The 18,165-nt window shown below is 48.4% G+C and overlaps 5 protein-coding genes across 5 annotated transcripts; 3 read left to right on the top strand and 2 right to left on the bottom strand.

Annotated features, from left to right (window-relative positions):
* Window positions 1-796: 796 nt before the first annotated feature.
* On the top strand, window positions 797-2,300 carry CkaCkLH20_11765 (exopolygalacturonase; the record flags this gene model as incomplete). The annotated part of the gene is made up of 4 exons (XM_038894479.1): window positions 797-1,541; window positions 1,602-1,886; window positions 1,935-1,996; window positions 2,073-2,300. The coding sequence occupies 4 exons, from the start codon at window positions 797-799 to the stop codon at window positions 2,298-2,300; spliced, it is 1,320 nt and encodes a 439-aa protein (XP_038740124.1).
* Window positions 2,301-2,939: 639 nt separating this feature from the next.
* Window positions 2,940-6,850, bottom strand: CkaCkLH20_11766 (beta-xylosidase; the record flags this gene model as incomplete). Its single annotated transcript, XM_038894480.1, has 11 exons — window positions 2,940-3,075; window positions 3,132-3,280; window positions 3,337-3,428; window positions 3,479-3,526; window positions 3,576-3,696; window positions 3,770-3,923; window positions 3,971-4,062; window positions 5,142-5,206; window positions 5,266-5,517; window positions 5,782-6,621; window positions 6,685-6,850. 11 exons carry the CDS (start codon window positions 6,848-6,850, stop codon window positions 2,940-2,942), a joined length of 2,115 nt encoding a protein of 704 aa, XP_038740125.1.
* Window positions 6,851-9,605: 2,755 nt separating this feature from the next.
* Window positions 9,606-13,337, top strand: CkaCkLH20_11767 (uncharacterized protein; the record flags this gene model as incomplete). Its single annotated transcript, XM_038894481.1, has 5 exons — window positions 9,606-10,224; window positions 10,288-10,706; window positions 10,820-11,371; window positions 12,038-12,475; window positions 12,528-13,337. 5 exons carry the CDS (start codon window positions 9,606-9,608, stop codon window positions 13,335-13,337), a joined length of 2,838 nt encoding a protein of 945 aa, XP_038740126.1.
* Window positions 13,338-13,596: 259 nt separating this feature from the next.
* CkaCkLH20_11768 (uncharacterized protein) lies at window positions 13,597-14,012 on the bottom strand (the record flags this gene model as incomplete). The annotated part of the gene is made up of 2 exons (XM_038894482.1): window positions 13,597-13,901; window positions 13,955-14,012. 2 exons carry the CDS (start codon window positions 14,010-14,012, stop codon window positions 13,597-13,599), a joined length of 363 nt encoding a protein of 120 aa, XP_038740127.1.
* A 2,061-nt stretch (window positions 14,013-16,073) lies between these two features.
* Window positions 16,074-17,131, top strand: CkaCkLH20_11769 (acetylxylan esterase precursor; the record flags this gene model as incomplete). The annotated part of the gene is made up of 2 exons (XM_038894483.1): window positions 16,074-16,485; window positions 16,542-17,131. 2 exons carry the CDS (start codon window positions 16,074-16,076, stop codon window positions 17,129-17,131), a joined length of 1,002 nt encoding a protein of 333 aa, XP_038740128.1.
* Window positions 17,132-18,165: the final 1,034 nt, after the last annotated feature.

Genomic DNA, 18,165 nt, shown 5'->3' on the forward strand with positions numbered 1-18,165 from the left:
AGGAAATATTCCCATCCATCCATGTTCCCTCACACCTCATCTTACTAGAAGAAGATGGGGTCATACTGCGGAATGCTTTCGGTGGACTTGAATGTATGCATGTACGTATGTAAACGTCAGGTTAGAATTGTAAACGTCAGGGGGCGGCTCAACTGACAGCAACCCCAATGTAAGCTACCGATATCTCAAGATTTTAGGCTAAATACAAAGAAGCTTATTTTGGCAACCTGCGCGTAGGTCCCCAGATCGACTTGCCGGACTCGGGGTATCTCGGCCGGATAATGTTCCCCATCATGCCGTTTTGTCGCCGGTCAGTGCGGGGAACCCCGCAATTTTGGCATTTCCCGGCCGATTGTTGGCAAGCCCCTCGCTGCTTTTACGGACCTGGTCAACCCCTTTTTCAACATGTGCAATCATGTCGGGATTTACTCGCCATATTGGGCCAGGTATGAAAGAGGGACATGAATCCGATCCAGCGCCTACATGTACATGTTGAAACATAGAGTTCACAACTTGAGGGTACTCGCATGTACACCATGCATCACATCAGGACTGTTAGTGAGCTGTGCGCCGAACGTCTTTCAAGAACGTTGTGGCGGATCTAGGGAAAAGAAACATGGAAGACTCATAAGCTGACTTATGATTTTGGTAACAACATGAAGTCTCGATGTTGAAGGCAGGCACAGTCGCCCTTGCCCGACAGTATATAATGAACCAGTGCGGATGTCACCATTAGCCGGTTTCCACCAGTCAGTTGTTTTCTATCATACCAAATTGCTTCTCGTCTAAGTTCAAAATGAAGTTTCTCGAAACCGTAGTTGTTCTTGTTGCTTCAACAGCTGCTTCAGCTGCTACTGGATGTCTGGGGGAGCTCCCGCCTTTCCCATCCACGTCGGCATATCCAAAGTCCCCTGCCGGCTTCCAGCTCTCGAGCGGCCCCCATCGCGAACGAGTCTGTGTCGTCAAGCCCGGAGACACGGACGCTGGACCAGCCATTCTTGAGGCGGCCCGAAACTGCAACCAGGGTGGCACAGTCTATCTCCCAAACGGAACATATCAGATCTTGACACCGCTTGATCTGACGTTTCTGGATCATATCGACTTTGCTATTTTCGGCACCATCAACTTCGGCAACGACGTCACTTTCTGGCCCGGCAAGACTTTCAACTACCCATACCAGTCCGTCAGTCTGTTTTGGAGATTCGGGGGCACCGACGTGAACATCTATGGAGGGGGACACGGCGTCATAGATGGCCTTGGACAGGCCTTCTGGGATGCGATGGTCGTTGACAAGAATGTCCTTCGCCCAACACTGCTTGGAACTGATGGTCTGCACAGATCTACCATCACTGGAATCAGCATGAGGAATAGTCCAGGGTGGTTTAACTTCATCTCCAATTCGTCAAACGTGCTCATCAGCGATTTTGATCTCAACGTTTTGCAGACCAATAAGTCGGCGCCGGCCAAGAACACGGATGGATGGGATACCTTCCGCAGCAGCAACATTGTCATCCAAAATTCGCGCATCAATAATACAGACGGTATGGTACCTTTCAACTCCCTCAATCTCTTTCATGTGACTAACGGTATTTGACATGCAGACTGCGTATCCTTCAAGCCGAACTCAACTGCAGTTATAGTGCAAGGCCTAGACTGTAACGGCTCACATGGAATATCTGTTGGAAGTCTTGGTCAATATCGGGGACAAGTCGACATTGTGGAAGACATCTACGTCTATAACATCACTATGAGCAAGGCATCCGATGGAGCCCGCATCAAAGTCTGGCCCGGTGTACCTCCTGGAAGCGATGATTCTGTCTCTGGAGGCGGCAGCGGGAGAGTTCGCAACGTTACATATGAGCTCTTCCACAACAATGGCAATGACCGTGAGAACTTTCACGCTAGTTCGGTTACCAGAGCTAACAACGACACAGACGCCATCTCAATCTCACAATGCTATTATAGCAAGAATCAGACCATGTGTGATTTATACCCGGTCAGTTCGAGCCCTGTTTTCTCAAATACCAGGTCACTACCGGAACTAAACGCCACTAACTTATGTCAATGTTTAGGCCAGCTTGAAGATACAGGACATCAGTTTCCTGGACTTCTCGGGAACTACCAGTAGCAAGAATGCCCCTCGAGTTGGCGAACTGATTTGCAGTTCTCCTGACGTTTGCACCGGCATTGTCGCCCACAACATTGATGTCGTTCCCGCTGGTGGCGGAGAGGCATTTTTTGGATGTCACAACTTTGATCAGTCGAATGTTGACATCCGTTGTCGGGACCCAAGCTCTTGAGGTCTTGTATCAACATTGTCTTTCAGGAGCGCAACTGCTGTCTCTTGAGACTTATAAGAATTTTGGGCCCATTTGAGTTTTCTTCATTCCTCAACAATAGCTTGAATTTGCTCTGCGTGTCACTCCTAGTTTCTGTCTGATTCGGTGTTTATTCACGAATAAGTCTAGCTTCGAAGTGACAAGATTGTCCTGCACTCCTGCCCATTGACTCAATTGGTCTTACATCCAGTCGCCACTTCAGGGACGTTGCTGAATTTTGCTTAGCCTCCGTATTTAAATCGAAGATTCCAAAAGGCTTTTCTCTTATGTTTTCAAGCAATGTGGTGCCAATGCAGGCAAATCTAACTCCCTATCCAGAGTAGTCAGGCTCTGATTTCTTCTTCCAAGTGTGTAATCAACGGGTACCAATACCGCAACATGAGAAATACACCTTGGTGATCAACAAAAACATCCTTTTTACAGTACTTCCGTAATACTGCAGTGATAATGATAGTAGATAACTCGAGTGTGCGTCCAAGCTTGTGTACATATTTGCCTCGATACATGCTGCGTCCTTCAAACTCCAGGATTTACGAAATATGGTTTTAAAGAAAGTAGTGAAGCAATTGAAACCCAACCGATCTGTCTGAACATTCCTTCCTAGTAGCTATCATCATACCACCGCCAATTGTTGCCCCAAAGATCCTTCTTCGTCACCGCAGCAGTTGCTGGAGTCAAGAACTTTCTCGCAGACGTTTTGGCACCGGCTCCCGTGTTCTCAAATTCCTGGAAGATGCTAGACTTTGTGTGAGTACGAGGCGAAATCCGGTACTCCAACTGGCTTGAACTTACGGTGTCGCTCCTTCAGCCATCGTGGTCCAGCCCTCGGGGCTCACCACGCTGGTCAACGTGGAGTATTGGTACATGACTCTGGCAGATACTCTCCACGGTCGCCCAAGAGCGACCTTGCCTGTTAGGTCCGAAGAGGAAGCCGAGGTTACCTGACATATCATTAGCTCCAAACTCAAGCTGGCTTTGCACATAGCTGAGAACCTACAGTGCTGTGATCAATGACATATCGAGACGTGTCGTTGTTGTATGTTCGCGAACTCGCAGTGATGTAACCACCGCCACTTGAGGCAATAGTACCTGTACAGAGTCAGCCCTGTCCGCTGTTTTAAAGTTTCCCCACGACTTACACTCGCCGAACCAAGCGTGACCGTTTCCAAAGATGTAATCAACCGCACCTATCTTGTGTCAGAGTGAAACCTCGGGTAGAGCTCCCAGCAAGCGTACCTTCGATATAGCAGTTTGAGAAATACTGCCAGCCATTCTTAGCGTACAGTGTGTCTTGGTATGACTTGAATGAACAGCCGTAAAAGCCAGTAAGATTGCCATTGGCGGTTAGCGCCACAGCCTGATTTCAACTTCGTCAGTTAAACGTTCTTTCGAAAGGCCTTTTACTCGGACTCGTGGAGCCTCGCTCTTACCTGACCACTCGTGTACTCATTGACGAAGTTGATGTTGTACATGCTGATGTTGGTTGATCTGACGTTAACCGTAGAGCTTGCATCGAGAGATCCAGCGTCGTAGGATCCGAGCTTGTTCGTGATCGTGACGACATTACTTTTGTAGGTCCCGGTGCTAGTAGTGTTGTTAGCCTTGAACAACAAAACGATGGTGAAACTCACTTGGAAGTCGACCCATAGACGGTAAGGGGTGCCTTGATCTTGATGTCAACCTGCTCCCTATAGACGCCGTCGTAAATGAAGATGCATGACGGCTTGGTTGACGCAGTAATCGAGTTCACAGCGTCATGGAAGGTTTTGAACTCTCCTGAACCCGGTGAAGTCCTGACGACTAAGCACCCAGCTGGTGGGCTGGTACGAGAAGCGAATACACTCGACTCGGTGTCTTCAGCCCCAAGTGCGGAAGCACTCTGACCAGCAGTCGTGGTGAAAACACTGCATAAGGAAAGAGCAAGAGGAATCAAAGACCGGCAAGAATGCATTGTTGCAACAGATCAGAGGGCACAAATTTGGAAGACTTCAAGCGAATTGCCCAGATTCCGTTTTTGCAATGCATACGATGCGGCCGTGTAAATAGTCCAGCAAGAGTCAGTAATTTTGACGAAGTCAGTATCCGAGATCTCCATTTCGACGGACGATATCAACCCATTCGTGGCCTATTCGTGGATATTTTCATATTCAGTAGATTGAATGTGACAACACGTACAACATTTTATCCGGCGGTAGTGGACTTGCCTGTCTTCCCCGCAGACCAGCGTGATGTACCGCTTCTGTACTTGGACATACTTCGAGCCAAGTAGCCCCATGTTTCTCCATCCTAGGTTAATTTCGGGCAGCTTTCGGTAATAGCCCGCGGGTTGCGCGGGTTGCAACCTCAGTGCTTGGGCAGGCAATCACACTAGCATATTGTCCGCCAACCAGGGACCAGATTTTCAGATCACTATTGGAAGCCAACACGATGAGCGTGCTCTTGGCATTTGATCACTTGGGTCACTGGCACTGTGGAGGATGTGGTAGTAAATATGTTGTATTGCTTAAAGCAACATCCGTGTTCATTGCACGCATGCCAACTATTATTGGCTGTTCCCCCCAGCCTCTATCGGCCCATCCACACGTTTGGACCATCAGTAAGCGTATGCGTCAAGCTTTAACGGAGTGAAGCTGTCCAACACTGAATATGTCTCTATTTGACACTGCACCGCGCCCGGCCGTTCGCAATACCAAACAAAGGGTGCACGTGGACAAAAGGACCGCACCACATGTGGCGATTTTGTGTCATACTCGAAGATTGAAAGCTACCCTAATCCTGGAAACAAGCTCTTCACCATCAGACAATGCAAAAGCGCTCAAAATCCGCTGATCCCGACCTGCCAGACGCATACAGGCCGAACACAGTCCCTGCAAGAAGTCATGTTAGTTCCTCATGTCAATATTTTCAAAGTGAATGTGATCATTACCTGTGAAATCATCGCCACTCATGTCAGCCGAATCAACAGCTCCAAGAACAGCCTCTCGCTTCCATGATCCATCCACAAGACATTCGTACGAAAAGACGTAATTTTGCACGGTCGATTTGATGACCAGCTTGACTCTATCAGCATCAAGAGTAATGTTGTTGTCGACGTAGACGAAGTCTTGGCTCTTGTGGCGAACAGCCAAAGTAATCTCTCTCTTGCTGTTCACATCGAGCGATACGTGTCGGTACGTATCTTTATACAAAGTCAATCCACAGTGACCATCATCAGGTAGGCTTTGGAGGTGAAGTATGACCGAGGCGCTCGACTGCAGGTCGGTTTGTCTTTGACCGACGAAGGTTGGTGATCCTCTTGCGCATCCGAGCTCCACTGGAATCGCTTTGAGAGAAAGCCAGTGAGGTTCCTGACCTTGGGTGATGTTGTTTCTGTTTGGTGTCCGCAAAAAGATAGTATGGGGACTATCAACCTCAATGCTCTGAGACGCCACCCTCGGCTTACCGGTTAAGAGTTTAGCACCTAACTTTCGGTTTGCACAATTCACCGTCTGTAGAAGTTCCACGGGCTCTGGGACTGGAAACTCGTCACTGCGCCAGACAACCGGCACGAGGTACGTCTCGCGGCCCAATGGATAGGCTTGATCGTACTCGCGACGCGCCAACATCACACACCACCACTCATCGTCAGCATCGGAGAAAAGGTCTCCATGGCCAACACACTGGATGGGGTGGTGTTTGCCCTGGGATGTTAAAATGGGGTTTCCTTTGAACGACTCAAAAGGACCCCAAACATCCTGAGAACGGGCCATTGTAATCTTGTGCGTACGATGTGTGCCACCTTCAGCAATGAGAAGCCAATAAATCCCATCCCGCTTATACAAGTGCGGGCCTTCGGGTACTTTGTCTCCGGATCCAGTCCAGACGTCCCTCGGTTCGGACAGAAGTTTACCGGAGGAAGGGTCGATCTCTGCTTGACGAATGATGGTTGCTGGCTTTTGACGGTATCCGTATATCCAGCTTCCTTGCATGTATGCTCTGCCGTCATCGTCGAAGAAAATGCTTGGGTCTATACCGTGAAAGTCAAAGTATATTGGATCGCTGAACGAGGCTGGGTCTGTAAGGTCCTTGCTCGTGATGATGAAATTCTCTGGCGAGAAGTCTTCCGTGGAGGGCATCTCGGGACGACCTTTGAGATTTGTGCACAAGATGTAAAAGGTGCCATCGTGGTAACGAATTGTCGGTGCGTACAAGCCTGCGGTGAAGAATTCTCCATACTCCGGGCGATTGATCTTGGTAGTCGCGTTGCTCAAATCTAGCTGTGTGTTTCTACACACCGCATGACCTTGATGAAGGTTTTGTTAGCAGATGCCAGGAGACCGCTTCGGCGTGAATGGAACTAACTAACCTATGAGGTCCCATTGTACCAGGTCTGTCGACCTGTGGATAGGTATTCCAGGGAAGAACTGGAAGCTCGAATTGACCATGTAGAAAACCTCCCCAACGCGAGCAATGGACGGGTCCGGGTAGAAACCGGGAAGTATTGGATTTTGAAAGCTCACTGACTTTGACATATCCGCTGCAATTGTTCAAAGCTGCCTAGTGAAGGTTCAGGAGATATCTGGATTCGAGGGTGCAGTGAAGGGAGTATTCAATTTTGCGTTCTCTTTGCAACTTCCTGAGCAATCGTTACCTACTCGAAGTATGTTTAAAGCGGCCACAGAAATCTTTCTGGGAGAAAGCTCCTTCCACATTTTCGGCTGCTCACGCTCGCATCTGGCGTCAGCTACTTGCATCTGCTCGGTCTCGGGACATTTTCCAATTGGAAGCTGCCAGATGAACCAATTTATCCTGCGGAGAAATTATGACGCGGAAAACGATGCACGCTGCATGCAACGTCGATCATCACGAACTCAACTAACAGGGTACGAATTCTGCCTGAATGCGCACCATTCCAATAGGACATAATCGTTCCAACTTCCCCAACTTCCCTCATCAGAGTTATCAGCATCGAACCTCCTATGGGATAAGATTTGCCAATCTCGTGTCATGCGGGATGTCTTGGTATTGGGAATGACAAATGAGATCATGAGGCCTAGACTACGAGTGATGGCATGTGTCAACGGGATCACATTCCCGTCTAGGCTCTCTTCATCTAGGCTCTTTCTACAACCAATGGAGTCGTGTGAAGCTGCAAATACTCCCATCACTCGGGAACATGGTCCGAAGGCAGCGCTTCGTAGACGAAGTGCCAGCTTGGACAAGCAGTCTGGACGGCATAGATGCACGTCTTCTACTCCATAATATGCAAACCGGTTAAATCGTATCATCTTCACGGTGGTAATGAACCATTACCTGCAAATGTCAATGCGCCGGTTAAATTGTACTATTTTCATCACCGGTGTGACGTTTGAAAACACAACTGTTGTACTAACAAGTATTTCCAAAATAAGCGAGGCGTCGGGGAGTTGGATGAAAGACTCGCTTTTGGTCGCAGTCTTTAAAGCTGAGGGAGACCATAGCCAATGAGAGGTCTAATACACCATACGGAGTGAAAACATAAAACCCTTTTGTGCGTCCCTAACTTTGGAACTTATGCCGAGGCGCAAAACATACTTAGAAGTAGTCAGCTCATGTGATATCCCCTTGTGTGATGACACACTATGAAGTCCGTGCTTAATTGCCTGCAGCGCACTAAATGGGAATAAACGATTCTATCTAAGCTAATGAAATAGACAATCTTACTGCAGCCTATTCTTTATATAATAAGACGTTTTTAAGCTTTAAGTACTTTTATTTATATTATATCTATTAAAACACACTAAGATTAAATTATCTACCTATATACCTAGGAATCTCTATACTATTTCTTAGTTTAGTTACTAATATCTAAGTATTTATTATAGTATTAAGACTACTATATAGCTACCTATTAAGTACCCTTAGTAACTAAATAATATTCTATTAAATTTTATTCTATATAAGTAATTCTAATATTAATTTAAATAAAATATTTACTATAATATTTAATAGCTATATAAAGTATCTATACATTATAAGAATAGGTATATAAGTAGCTAAAGGGGCTTAGAAAGCGCCTATATAATATAATATAATAGGCTAGTATATATTATAATAGAATTTAATAAATTTAAGTATAGATAAGTATTAATTTTAATAGAATAACGTATAGAGGATAATATAGAAGAATATTAAACTATTATTATTTTTTTTAAGATCTAAATCTACCCTAAGGAAGTCAGGGGAAAAACGAAGTATTTCTAAAACGTATTATTATATATATAACGTTATAGAGTATAGATTATATAGTAGTCTATACTTTTATTATCCTTATTTTATAGAGCTCTTTTTATAGAATATTTTTATATAAAGATATATATAGTTATCTCTATTATTATATTTAATAGAGATTAAAATAGATTATTATTATTATTATTATTTCTTCTTCTTATTCTTATATACCTTAAATTAAAAACTATTACTAACTATTTAATAAATAATTAAATTGCTTAAGTAAGTTTAAATATATAATATATTATCTCTTAAAACTAGAATCTTTAGATATTAAATATTTTATTTAGTTATAAATTATAAAATAAAATAAAGTAAATATATAATATATACTAATTAATTAAAAATAAGCCTTATAAAAGCTTTTAATATAATAAAAAAAAGCTTTAATATATTAATACTATATATACTAATTATTCTACTATTCTTATATATATACTTATTTATAAAATATCTCTATATTAATATTTTAATTAAAATAAAGAGTTAAAATTATTTTATTTTATTTTTTATACTTTTATAACCTTAAGTATTTACTTTTATTATACTTACTTTTAAAAATTAAATATATTAATATAGTACTATATAGAGCTATATAATCTCTATTTTAGTAAGTCTTTTTATATAGTAGTTAGACTAGTTTCTACTGCTTACCTAAGATAGTTTGCGTCCTAGGTGGACCGTACACAACGCGCCCGGAAGAACGCTGCGGGTGACGGCGACATTGCATCCGACTCTTTCTTCCGTGCGTATCTGATTGGTTGCTTTCTTCCGGTCCTACCCCGCACCTACTGTGGCGTCAGGTTGATCCGATGATGAGGTAAGGACTATCGGGCCGGGCGTTAGGTTTTCGCGAGGCTGGGGCTGGTCCCCAGTTTCATTCCGTTTGGAGCGAAGTTTGACGCGTCTTCAACGTCGCCCAGCCTGTTCACGAACTCTAGGCACTTTCTTCCGGCCCACGGAATGCGGAGTTCACTGGTGAACATTTTCAACACATTGTGAGGACCACAGACATTCATGCTTGGCTTCATGTCGCGAGGTGTAGGGACCACCACCCGGCGCAGCCTAGGGAGCAGCTCGGGTCCTGTTCGTCACGCTGATTCGGTCCTTCGAGATCTGTTTGACAGCGTTCCTGATGATTCTGAGCCGGATGTCACGGTGATAAGCAAGCTCTGGGGAGAGCTTCGAGATGTTTTCAAAGATGACGTCGACGAACAGGTCTATGAGGAGCAATCTCTCTCAGTATGGGTGCTCAAGAATGCCAGGTCCTCCACATGGAAGCTCGAACGCGCTTTGCAGTCTCTGTTCCAAAAAGACCACGAAAAGCTCGGAGACGACGGTCACCAACTGCAAGATCTAGCGTTGGCTTTTGGCCTGAAATCCGTTTGGAATTTTTATTTGTACTTCGGAACGAATATTGCATCCTCTCCACGATCTCGGGCCGCCCTTCGCAAATTTCGGAACACTCACCGAGGCATCTCTTTCGACTCCGTTTTCTCCGAGATTGAAGCCGCTCGCTATGAACGCTCAGGTATTCGAGCTTCGGCTGCTCATAGACCCCACCCTGGGCGGTCTCGCTCAAGCAAATTTCATTATGCATACACCCCTGCCGATATCGAGAAGGGGTTAGAGGAAGGTAAGTCCCATCACCATACATTTGAAGTCACCGCAGCCGAACCATCATTGACGCAACCTGTAGCTTCGAAAGGTTACAAGCCGCCGCCTATGCCCCATCAACGCAATCACGATGCGGCGGCGACGCCGTCTGAAGAGAGGCTCAGCAGCTACAGCTCATCATCCAGCCCAAAGGATGTCATCATCGCGGCGACCTCTCCAGTCGATGGTACTTCGACTGAAGATGCGGAAGAAGACAGCGCAGAAGAGGGAGCAGATTCCACCAACGACGAAGACGTGGAGATGAAAGATGCAGAGAACGATAGCATCGTCGTGAAAGGCGGAACGGAATCACCTGCGTCTCATGAATCAGATGCAGGCACTCCTGACTCAACGCCGCCCCAGTGGAACCTGTCGACATTTCGTCCAGTCGATGACGATGAAGCCGGCCGCAAAGTCTCACCTACACCTGCGGTTCCCACTTCTGAACCCCGCGACGCGAAGGTAAGAAGCTGCAATCGGATATTAGCTAAACATGCAGAGTTGACAGTCTTTAGATCCAAACTCGGAACTCGTCTTCGCCTGTACAGACAGATAACACTTCTTCACCCGTACAGACTCAAGCTCTGTCGAGGAAAGCTCCCAGTGCTGCTGCTGCTGCTGCGCCCCATACTACTCCTCCCAGTACTGCTGCTGCTCCCAGTACTGCTGCTGCTCCCAATACTGCTTCTCCCAGTGCTGCTACTTCCAGTGCTGCTGCCCCCAGTGGTGCTGCTCCTAGTGCTGCTGCCCCCGGTGCTACTGCTCCCAGTAGTTCCGCACCCAGTAGCTCTGCGCTTGGTAGTCCTGCTCCCGGATCACAGGGTCCGTGGCCTCCAATATCTCTGAAACGACTCGCTGCGGTTTCTTACGAGGCTGCCAAACGCCTCAAGAGCAACAGCTACGCTGGAACAAGCAATATCACAAACACTCCAGACAGGAGCGGCGCTCCATCGGAGCCAGGTAGCGCCTCGCAGCCGGCATCGCAAAGCCAAACCGCGATGCCCACCCAAGCCAAGCATTCTGCTTTGCTTACCCGTTCACCGGTGCCAATTCCGGATGTACCAGGTCGGAAAACGACGCCTGCCCAAGGGAAGCATTTAGCTCCGCTTCGCCAGTCACCGGTACCGGTTCCGAGAGTACAAGGCCGGCCATCTATTAATCATCAATCCCGGGGGCCTGCATCTGGAGTGGAGCAGGCCAAAACTCGCATCGTGGCTACACTGGCGTCGCCCAAAACTCCTGTTCAGACGACTAACACGCCCAAATTACCTGTCCAAAGAACTAGCACGCCCAAACCACCTACGCAGACGACCAACACACCCAGAACTTCTACCCAGGCGAGTATAACGGTCAAAACTCCTAGCCAAATCACGCCCCGAGCTTCTGGCCAAACGACTACTACTACCAAAAGTCCTGCTCAGACGACGCCCAGAGCAGCGGCTGTCCAAATGAGTACCACTACCAACAGCCCTGACCAGTCGAGTATTACGGCCCAAACTACTACAAGCCAGTCTGTCTCGTGTCTGCGAATGCCGGGAAGCTCGGCAGGGACAAACTTGGCCGTAACTCCCACGCGCAGTGGCGAGTCTTCCCACAACCACAACAGCGCGGACCGTGGAATGCGGACAGGCCAACTTCCACCCGGTAGAACCCTCGCAGACAAAATTTCCAATCCACAGGCTCTACCTAGCACTCCTTTGCTTTCAATGGGGATTGGACTGCCGAACGGCCGTGGAGAAACGACTCAGAGCAAGCCGAGTTCGAACACCCAGTCTGACCAACATTCCTCTCAGAATGGCACGGCCATGATCGAAGGTCGTAAGCCCTACCCAATGGAAGACCTGATCAGAGCCAGTGAGATGCTGAGCAACGGGCAAAAGCTCAACGACACCGCTGTCAACGCTTTAGTCGCCATGATCTGCCGTGAACTCCGCCCTGATTGGGGCTTCATAGAGAGCAGCTGGCTCTCTCAATTCAATTCTGGGGTCAGAGTGCGATCCATCCATCGAGAAATGTGTTCAAAGGAGAAGCTGCTGCTCGTTGTTCAGCACCCGGATCACTGGGCTCTTTTGGTTTGGGATCTGAAAACCAATGAAGTTGAATATCTCGACTCGTACTTGACGAACGAAACAATCTCACATGCCAGGTGTCTCGTTGGAAAGGTAGCAGAGTGGTTCGCCAAAACCGGCCTCAATCCTGAGGCGACAGCACACAAATTCTTGATCAGAACGGTAAGCATGATCGTTACAACCTACCCAGGAATAATAGCTAATCGATGTCTAGAACCGGCCTCAGCAAAAGCCCGGCGATATCGACTGCGGAATCCATGTCGTATCAAATGCATACTATGCTGCTGGTTCTCCCGAAGAGGACCAGCTAGATGCCTTATTAGCCAAACGTGCAGCTGCTGGGACTGTTGAGGAGGGCATGAGCAAAGCTGCCATCATGCGCCGCCTCCTCGCTTGGCGCGTTATGTCGTCAATGCACACAACGCCGCTACAGCTCATCACTATATCGACGAACCACAAGTCTTTCAGGGGATTAATAAGATATTCTCGTAAACTTATCAAGGAGAGGCAGGAGCGCGGAAGTCAGGAGACCGGTCCCTGGTCGGCACTCATGGCAAAGCAACTCGATGTAGAGATCAAGGCAGGCGCACTCTGCACAAAGCTGGGCTCTTTTTTCAAAAAGCACAGAGCAGTCATGACGAGCCACTTTCGTCGCAGGGAACTCATAAATACCCAGAAAAGGAGACCAGCCTACGACACGGTCATCCAACCTTTGGTTGAGATGGAACGGATGTGGCGAGGTAACAACAACTCTCTCCGCGACCTATCGTTGGAGGAGAGGAATTCTATCGCGAAAATTCGGTGGGAAATTTTTCGATTTCTTCCGGGAGATGCGATGGAGTTGCTCTTGGGTGATGAGAATGGACGGGAACCCTTTTTGGGAGGAAGCGTGGGCATAGTAGTGATTCACGCTACTGCTCAGCGGCTTCGTAAGGTGCTCGATGAGCTGCAGAAGTTGGAGAAGCTCACGGCGCCTGTTGTGGAGTATTACAGGACCAACTTCAGTCCCGAAGCCTTAAGTTAGGACCTGAGGAAGTAATGAGTGTTGTTTGCTTTGCATCTTTAACGGCACGATCATGTAATATAATGTAATCAAACAGTCGAATCACAACGAGATCGGCCTGAAGTAGTTGCAATGCTGGTGATGCCGCTTGTGTTGAAATGACGCTGAGTCGTTCGTTTGACATTATAGGGTTAGGGTTAGGTTTGTTACGAACCCTCCAATACCAACCCCCCAATCCTTTGATCCCTGCATCACGGTGGAGGTATCTCTCGCATCAGACTCAAACTTCGTCGTCAGATCGTCGGTTCTTCGTTGCAAATCCTCCGCTAGCTGCCCGGATATCCTCAGACCCATGTGTTCCCCCTCGACCGCCCGGCTTGCCTGCGGTCGACTGCGGAATCTCGTTTCCCGTGCCCGTGATCCCCTCACCGACGCCGGTAGGTCTTCCTTCGTCAGCCGCAAGTGTGGCGTTGTCTGCGGCCCCGTGCAAGGTGGTCGATCCCAGCCCGCCGCCGGCCTCTCCGTCCTTCTGGTGAGGGTTTGGAACCGAGGTGATTATGTTTTGTTTTCCGGCATTGCCCGGAACTACGCCAGTCGTGAGCCTTTCATCGTAACAGTTGATGCAGTAGCTTGCTCACCCTTGGTGCCGTCCTTGGCCATGTCATACAGGTCTCCGCCTTGCTTCGCGTTCGTCATGATGCACGTGGATGTGGGTTGTGGAAATTGGTTGTTGGGAGAGTGATATGTGGATTTTGATAGCGCAAACCTTCAGATCTTCAGTGGTTCGGAGATTGATTATGACAACAAATGAAGCAGAGAATTCAGATATCTCTTATGTAGCCATTCCGGTCCGGTGTTTCGTGGCTTGTGTCATGATGTCATCACGGCTCATCATCTCAGAATCATAGCATCTCCCGCGTGACGTCAGGACGCTTGAAAGTGATAGCATACTGCTACTACATACTGAGCAAGAGATTTTGAGAACCCCGCTTGATCTAAGATCACCTTGGTCCTTTGCTGTGGGGGTTGCGGTTTGTGTACCTGGATGGGTTCCCCAGCTGTGCTGCATTCTGGCTGCTCTCTCGCCAGACTTGAGTCCGAGCTCATCCACTTAAAACGAACGCTGTAATTGTTGCGGCGAAATTCATATTGCCGCTGTGTTAAACATAACCACCGATGATTTTGCGAGGAAATGGCTGCAGACACCAAATCGTTAACATCTGTTGAACATAGCATGAATAATGCCGGGAATAGACTCATTAAATTCGCATTTTTAACCGTACCCTAGTGCTGAAACATGTCATTGCTCAAAAATTCTAATGCATGAAGAGACTAAGTGAATTAGTCTTTGTAAAATTATTTGTCTTTTAGATGTCCTTGGACTTGGTGAAATGTTCCTTCCAGACAAGGATAATTAAACCGTATAATCTAGTGGTATCTAGTCTCTCAAGGTGTTTCTGATTTCCCTCAAAGCTAGATGTCATCTATGGAAAGCGTTTCTCCAGGCTTTATACGATGAATCACGCAGAGCCTTTTCAGCTTACAACTCAGATTCGCTCCAGGTTTGTTCAAAGTGACGTTGGTATGATACCTTTTCAGCCTGAACGGTGTGAGATGATCAGGGAAGTTCCCAGCGTGTCCAGCGAGTATGGCGAAAACACAATGCGCTGTCGTTGAAAGCTTGAAAATAAGGTAGAGACGGTGCAAGCTGTCCATACGTTCGAAGCTTGACTCAACTCCTTGCTTTGCTGATTTATCCGTTGATCTCACCAATTTATGCTGTACTGGCCATCAGACTTCTGGAAAACTGGCTCAGAATACATCTGCTGTGGTTTGACAACATCTCCAACTAAGGCCGCTCAGCGCACGTGCCGATATGACAAGCATCGTGACCGATTACCTATGCCTACCTGCCCATGTTGTCGTCCAAGCTTTGATGATCCAGATGACATCCCTGCACGTCGAGTTCGCTTACGGGGAACCCCAGGTTTCAGGTGTGGTTGACACAACTTTCCTTGAGCCTCAACACGCCGTCAATTAGCGAAATGTCTTTCTCGGCGTGTCTGCAGAACACATGCTTCTGCTGGGACGAACCAGAAAAATCAATCTCTGCGGCAGAGTATTCTATGCAATTCTGTAGCCCACGAACAGGTTTCCCTAACCAGCGACGATAACAAAATTTCGAGTGTCGATGTTGCGATCCAGCACGCTACTGTATGCACTGCCAACTCGCCGTTCCACAACGATCAACTCGTACCCGACTCTCACAGAATGCACTAGAGAGTCGAGAACCTGCGTGAGTTGGCCGTGGAATTGCTGCCTGCTGGTTCCCCTTTTTCACAGACTGCATAACATTCATATCCCACAGGCTGCTTACCTCGTATTGAGTAGGCCCAGCAACTAAGCTCATGCAAGTCCCACTCTTGATCCCTGCTAATGATACCAACGCCCGATTCTTTTGCTATTTTCGAAAGTCAACACCGAGAAAGCCCACAATAACTTGTTATCGGCTGACTCGGAAAAGCAGCATCAGGGGGTAACAATGGATTTACTTGATGCAACAATGAACCGACGCGTTATCCCCGCGGACCACCTTTCAGCCCTTCAGGAGTTCAGATGAAATAAGACTCCGTTTTCCCCAGAACCAGTTGTTCGACTCTTTTGGTCTTTACGATCTCCTCGACCTCGTCCACGACCCGTCACTCGCTTTTTCCACCGTCGAACCACTTATAATACCCCTAATTCTAATCAGTCAAGATGTTGTCCCCGAAAGCCGTCGCTACTCTCTTCAACTTTGTGCTCCTGGCATCCGCCGCCCCCGGAAAGCGCCAGGCCACCGGCACCGGATCATGCACCGATTTGCATCTCTTCCTCGCCCGCGGATGGAACGAGGGCTACCCCGGCCGTCAGCAGTCTCTTGTCGACGCTACCTGCAACGGTCTCTCCAGCTGCGACTATGAGGATATCCAATTCGACGCGACCAACCCCAGGGGCTACCCCAATGCCGTCGAGCAGGGCCGTGCATCCGGTGTTTCTCAGATCAAGGCCTACGCCGAGAAGTGCCCCAACTCCAAGCTCGTCTTGACCGGCTACAGCGAGGGTGCCAACATTGTCGGCGATATCCTGGCGGACTCTGGTCTCGTTGCTACTTCTACTCCCGGCAGCAAGGGTAAGATTTCACGAACAGGAATCCTGCAGGAGTTAGTTGCTGACCTCATCTCTTAGTCTGCGCCGCCCTTCTCTTCGGCGACCCTACCCACATCGGCGGCCAAAGCTACAACGTCGAGGCCGGCTCCAACTTCAGCGGCTCGATGGCCCGCTCCAGCTCGTCCCTCCAGAACCTGAACAACTTCTCCGGCGTCCTGCGCTCCTGGTGCAACGGCGAGGACACCGTCTGCGCTGCCACCAGCGGCGGCGCGATGGGCGAGGACGCACACACCAACTACTTCGAGCTCTACACCAACGACGGCGCCGCCTTCATCAAGGAGAAGTGCGTGCCCTCCGGCACCACCCCGACCGCGACCGCTACCTCCAGCATCCCCGCTCCCACCTCGACCGGCACGTTCTGCACTTCCGGCAAGGTCAAGTCTGGCCTGTCCGACAACTACAGCGGCCTCTGCGGCTTTGCCTGCTCCAACGGATACTGTCCCGAGGGCGTCTGCCAGTGTGACCAGTTTGGTGAGCAGAGCACCAGCCCTGGCGGAGACGGACGTGATGGATGCCCTGCTGCCGGATTGGATGACAGCTACAAGGGGCTTTGCAGCTTCAGCTGTAGCCACGGTTACTGCCCTACTGGGGCTTGCACCTACTGCTAGGATGCCCGATTTATTTCATATGATCGAAAGCGATGCACCGAAACGTTGTGCAAGGATATAATACAGGGACATAATGCAGGGGAAAAGGTGCAGACTAGAATGGAAATATGAACCTGATACAAGTCTACAACAGTTCAATGTGCTATTCTGGCGCCGAACCAGAGGCTCTTTCTCAAATCAGCATCAAAAGCTCAGTCAGCGATCTTTGATGGAGGCTTATTATCTCTGGAATGCTTTCCCCCCATCGTATATCATTCCACATTCACTGTAAATTCCAGAAGCAGACGGTCCAAGAGCTTGGAACTCAAGATTCCACGCTTGTCTCAGCTGTAGCGCGCCCATGAGTTAAGCTTAGAACAACGTCAGTCAATCTAATTCACACATGAACACCTTGACGGTTAACGCGAAGTCCTCTCCTCAGGATGAGTGCTCGATCCGCCACCAAACTGACTTCCGGTCGAAATTTTTACAACAAAGAGCGTGACGAAGAAAATGCGTCATATTCCATCTAACAGCAGATCTCAGCCAATCGGGGCGCGATGATCATGATCTACCCGTCTTTCCGGCGATGCCGGCAACAGCATCCGCCCACGATGCCTGACTCGGGCCCGCGAGGGACAGTGCGCACGGGACTTTCGGGGGCCGGACCATCCAGCTGCCCGCTCTCGAGAATTTTCAAGCCGGATTGCCAAGGAATACGGTGGACTCTGAAGATCGCACACGTAGGAGGGTGGTGACTTAGATCATCGCGGCAAGAATCCCGTCATCCCGCAGCTGTACGGACACAGTTGCGGAGCCGTAGTTCGGCTCAGGATTTTCGTAAATGAAGGGCGAGAATCAAAAGAGGAAAAAACAAACTGCTAGACTTAGCCGTGGCGGGGCTTCCTATTCCCGGATATTCCCAGTTGTTTTCTCTCCCGGTGAACTCTCGATAGCCGAGATGTCATCGATACGGTGCGGAGCTCAGACAGGTAGAGCAGGGAACACCCAAACATTGAAATACGGTCAAATTCCCACGTTATGTGAAGAACGAG

This window comes from Colletotrichum karsti, assembly GCF_011947395.1.
Source record: "Colletotrichum karsti strain CkLH20 chromosome Unknown Scaffold51, whole genome shotgun sequence".
Lineage (NCBI taxonomy): Eukaryota > Fungi > Ascomycota > Sordariomycetes > Glomerellales > Glomerellaceae > Colletotrichum > Colletotrichum karsti.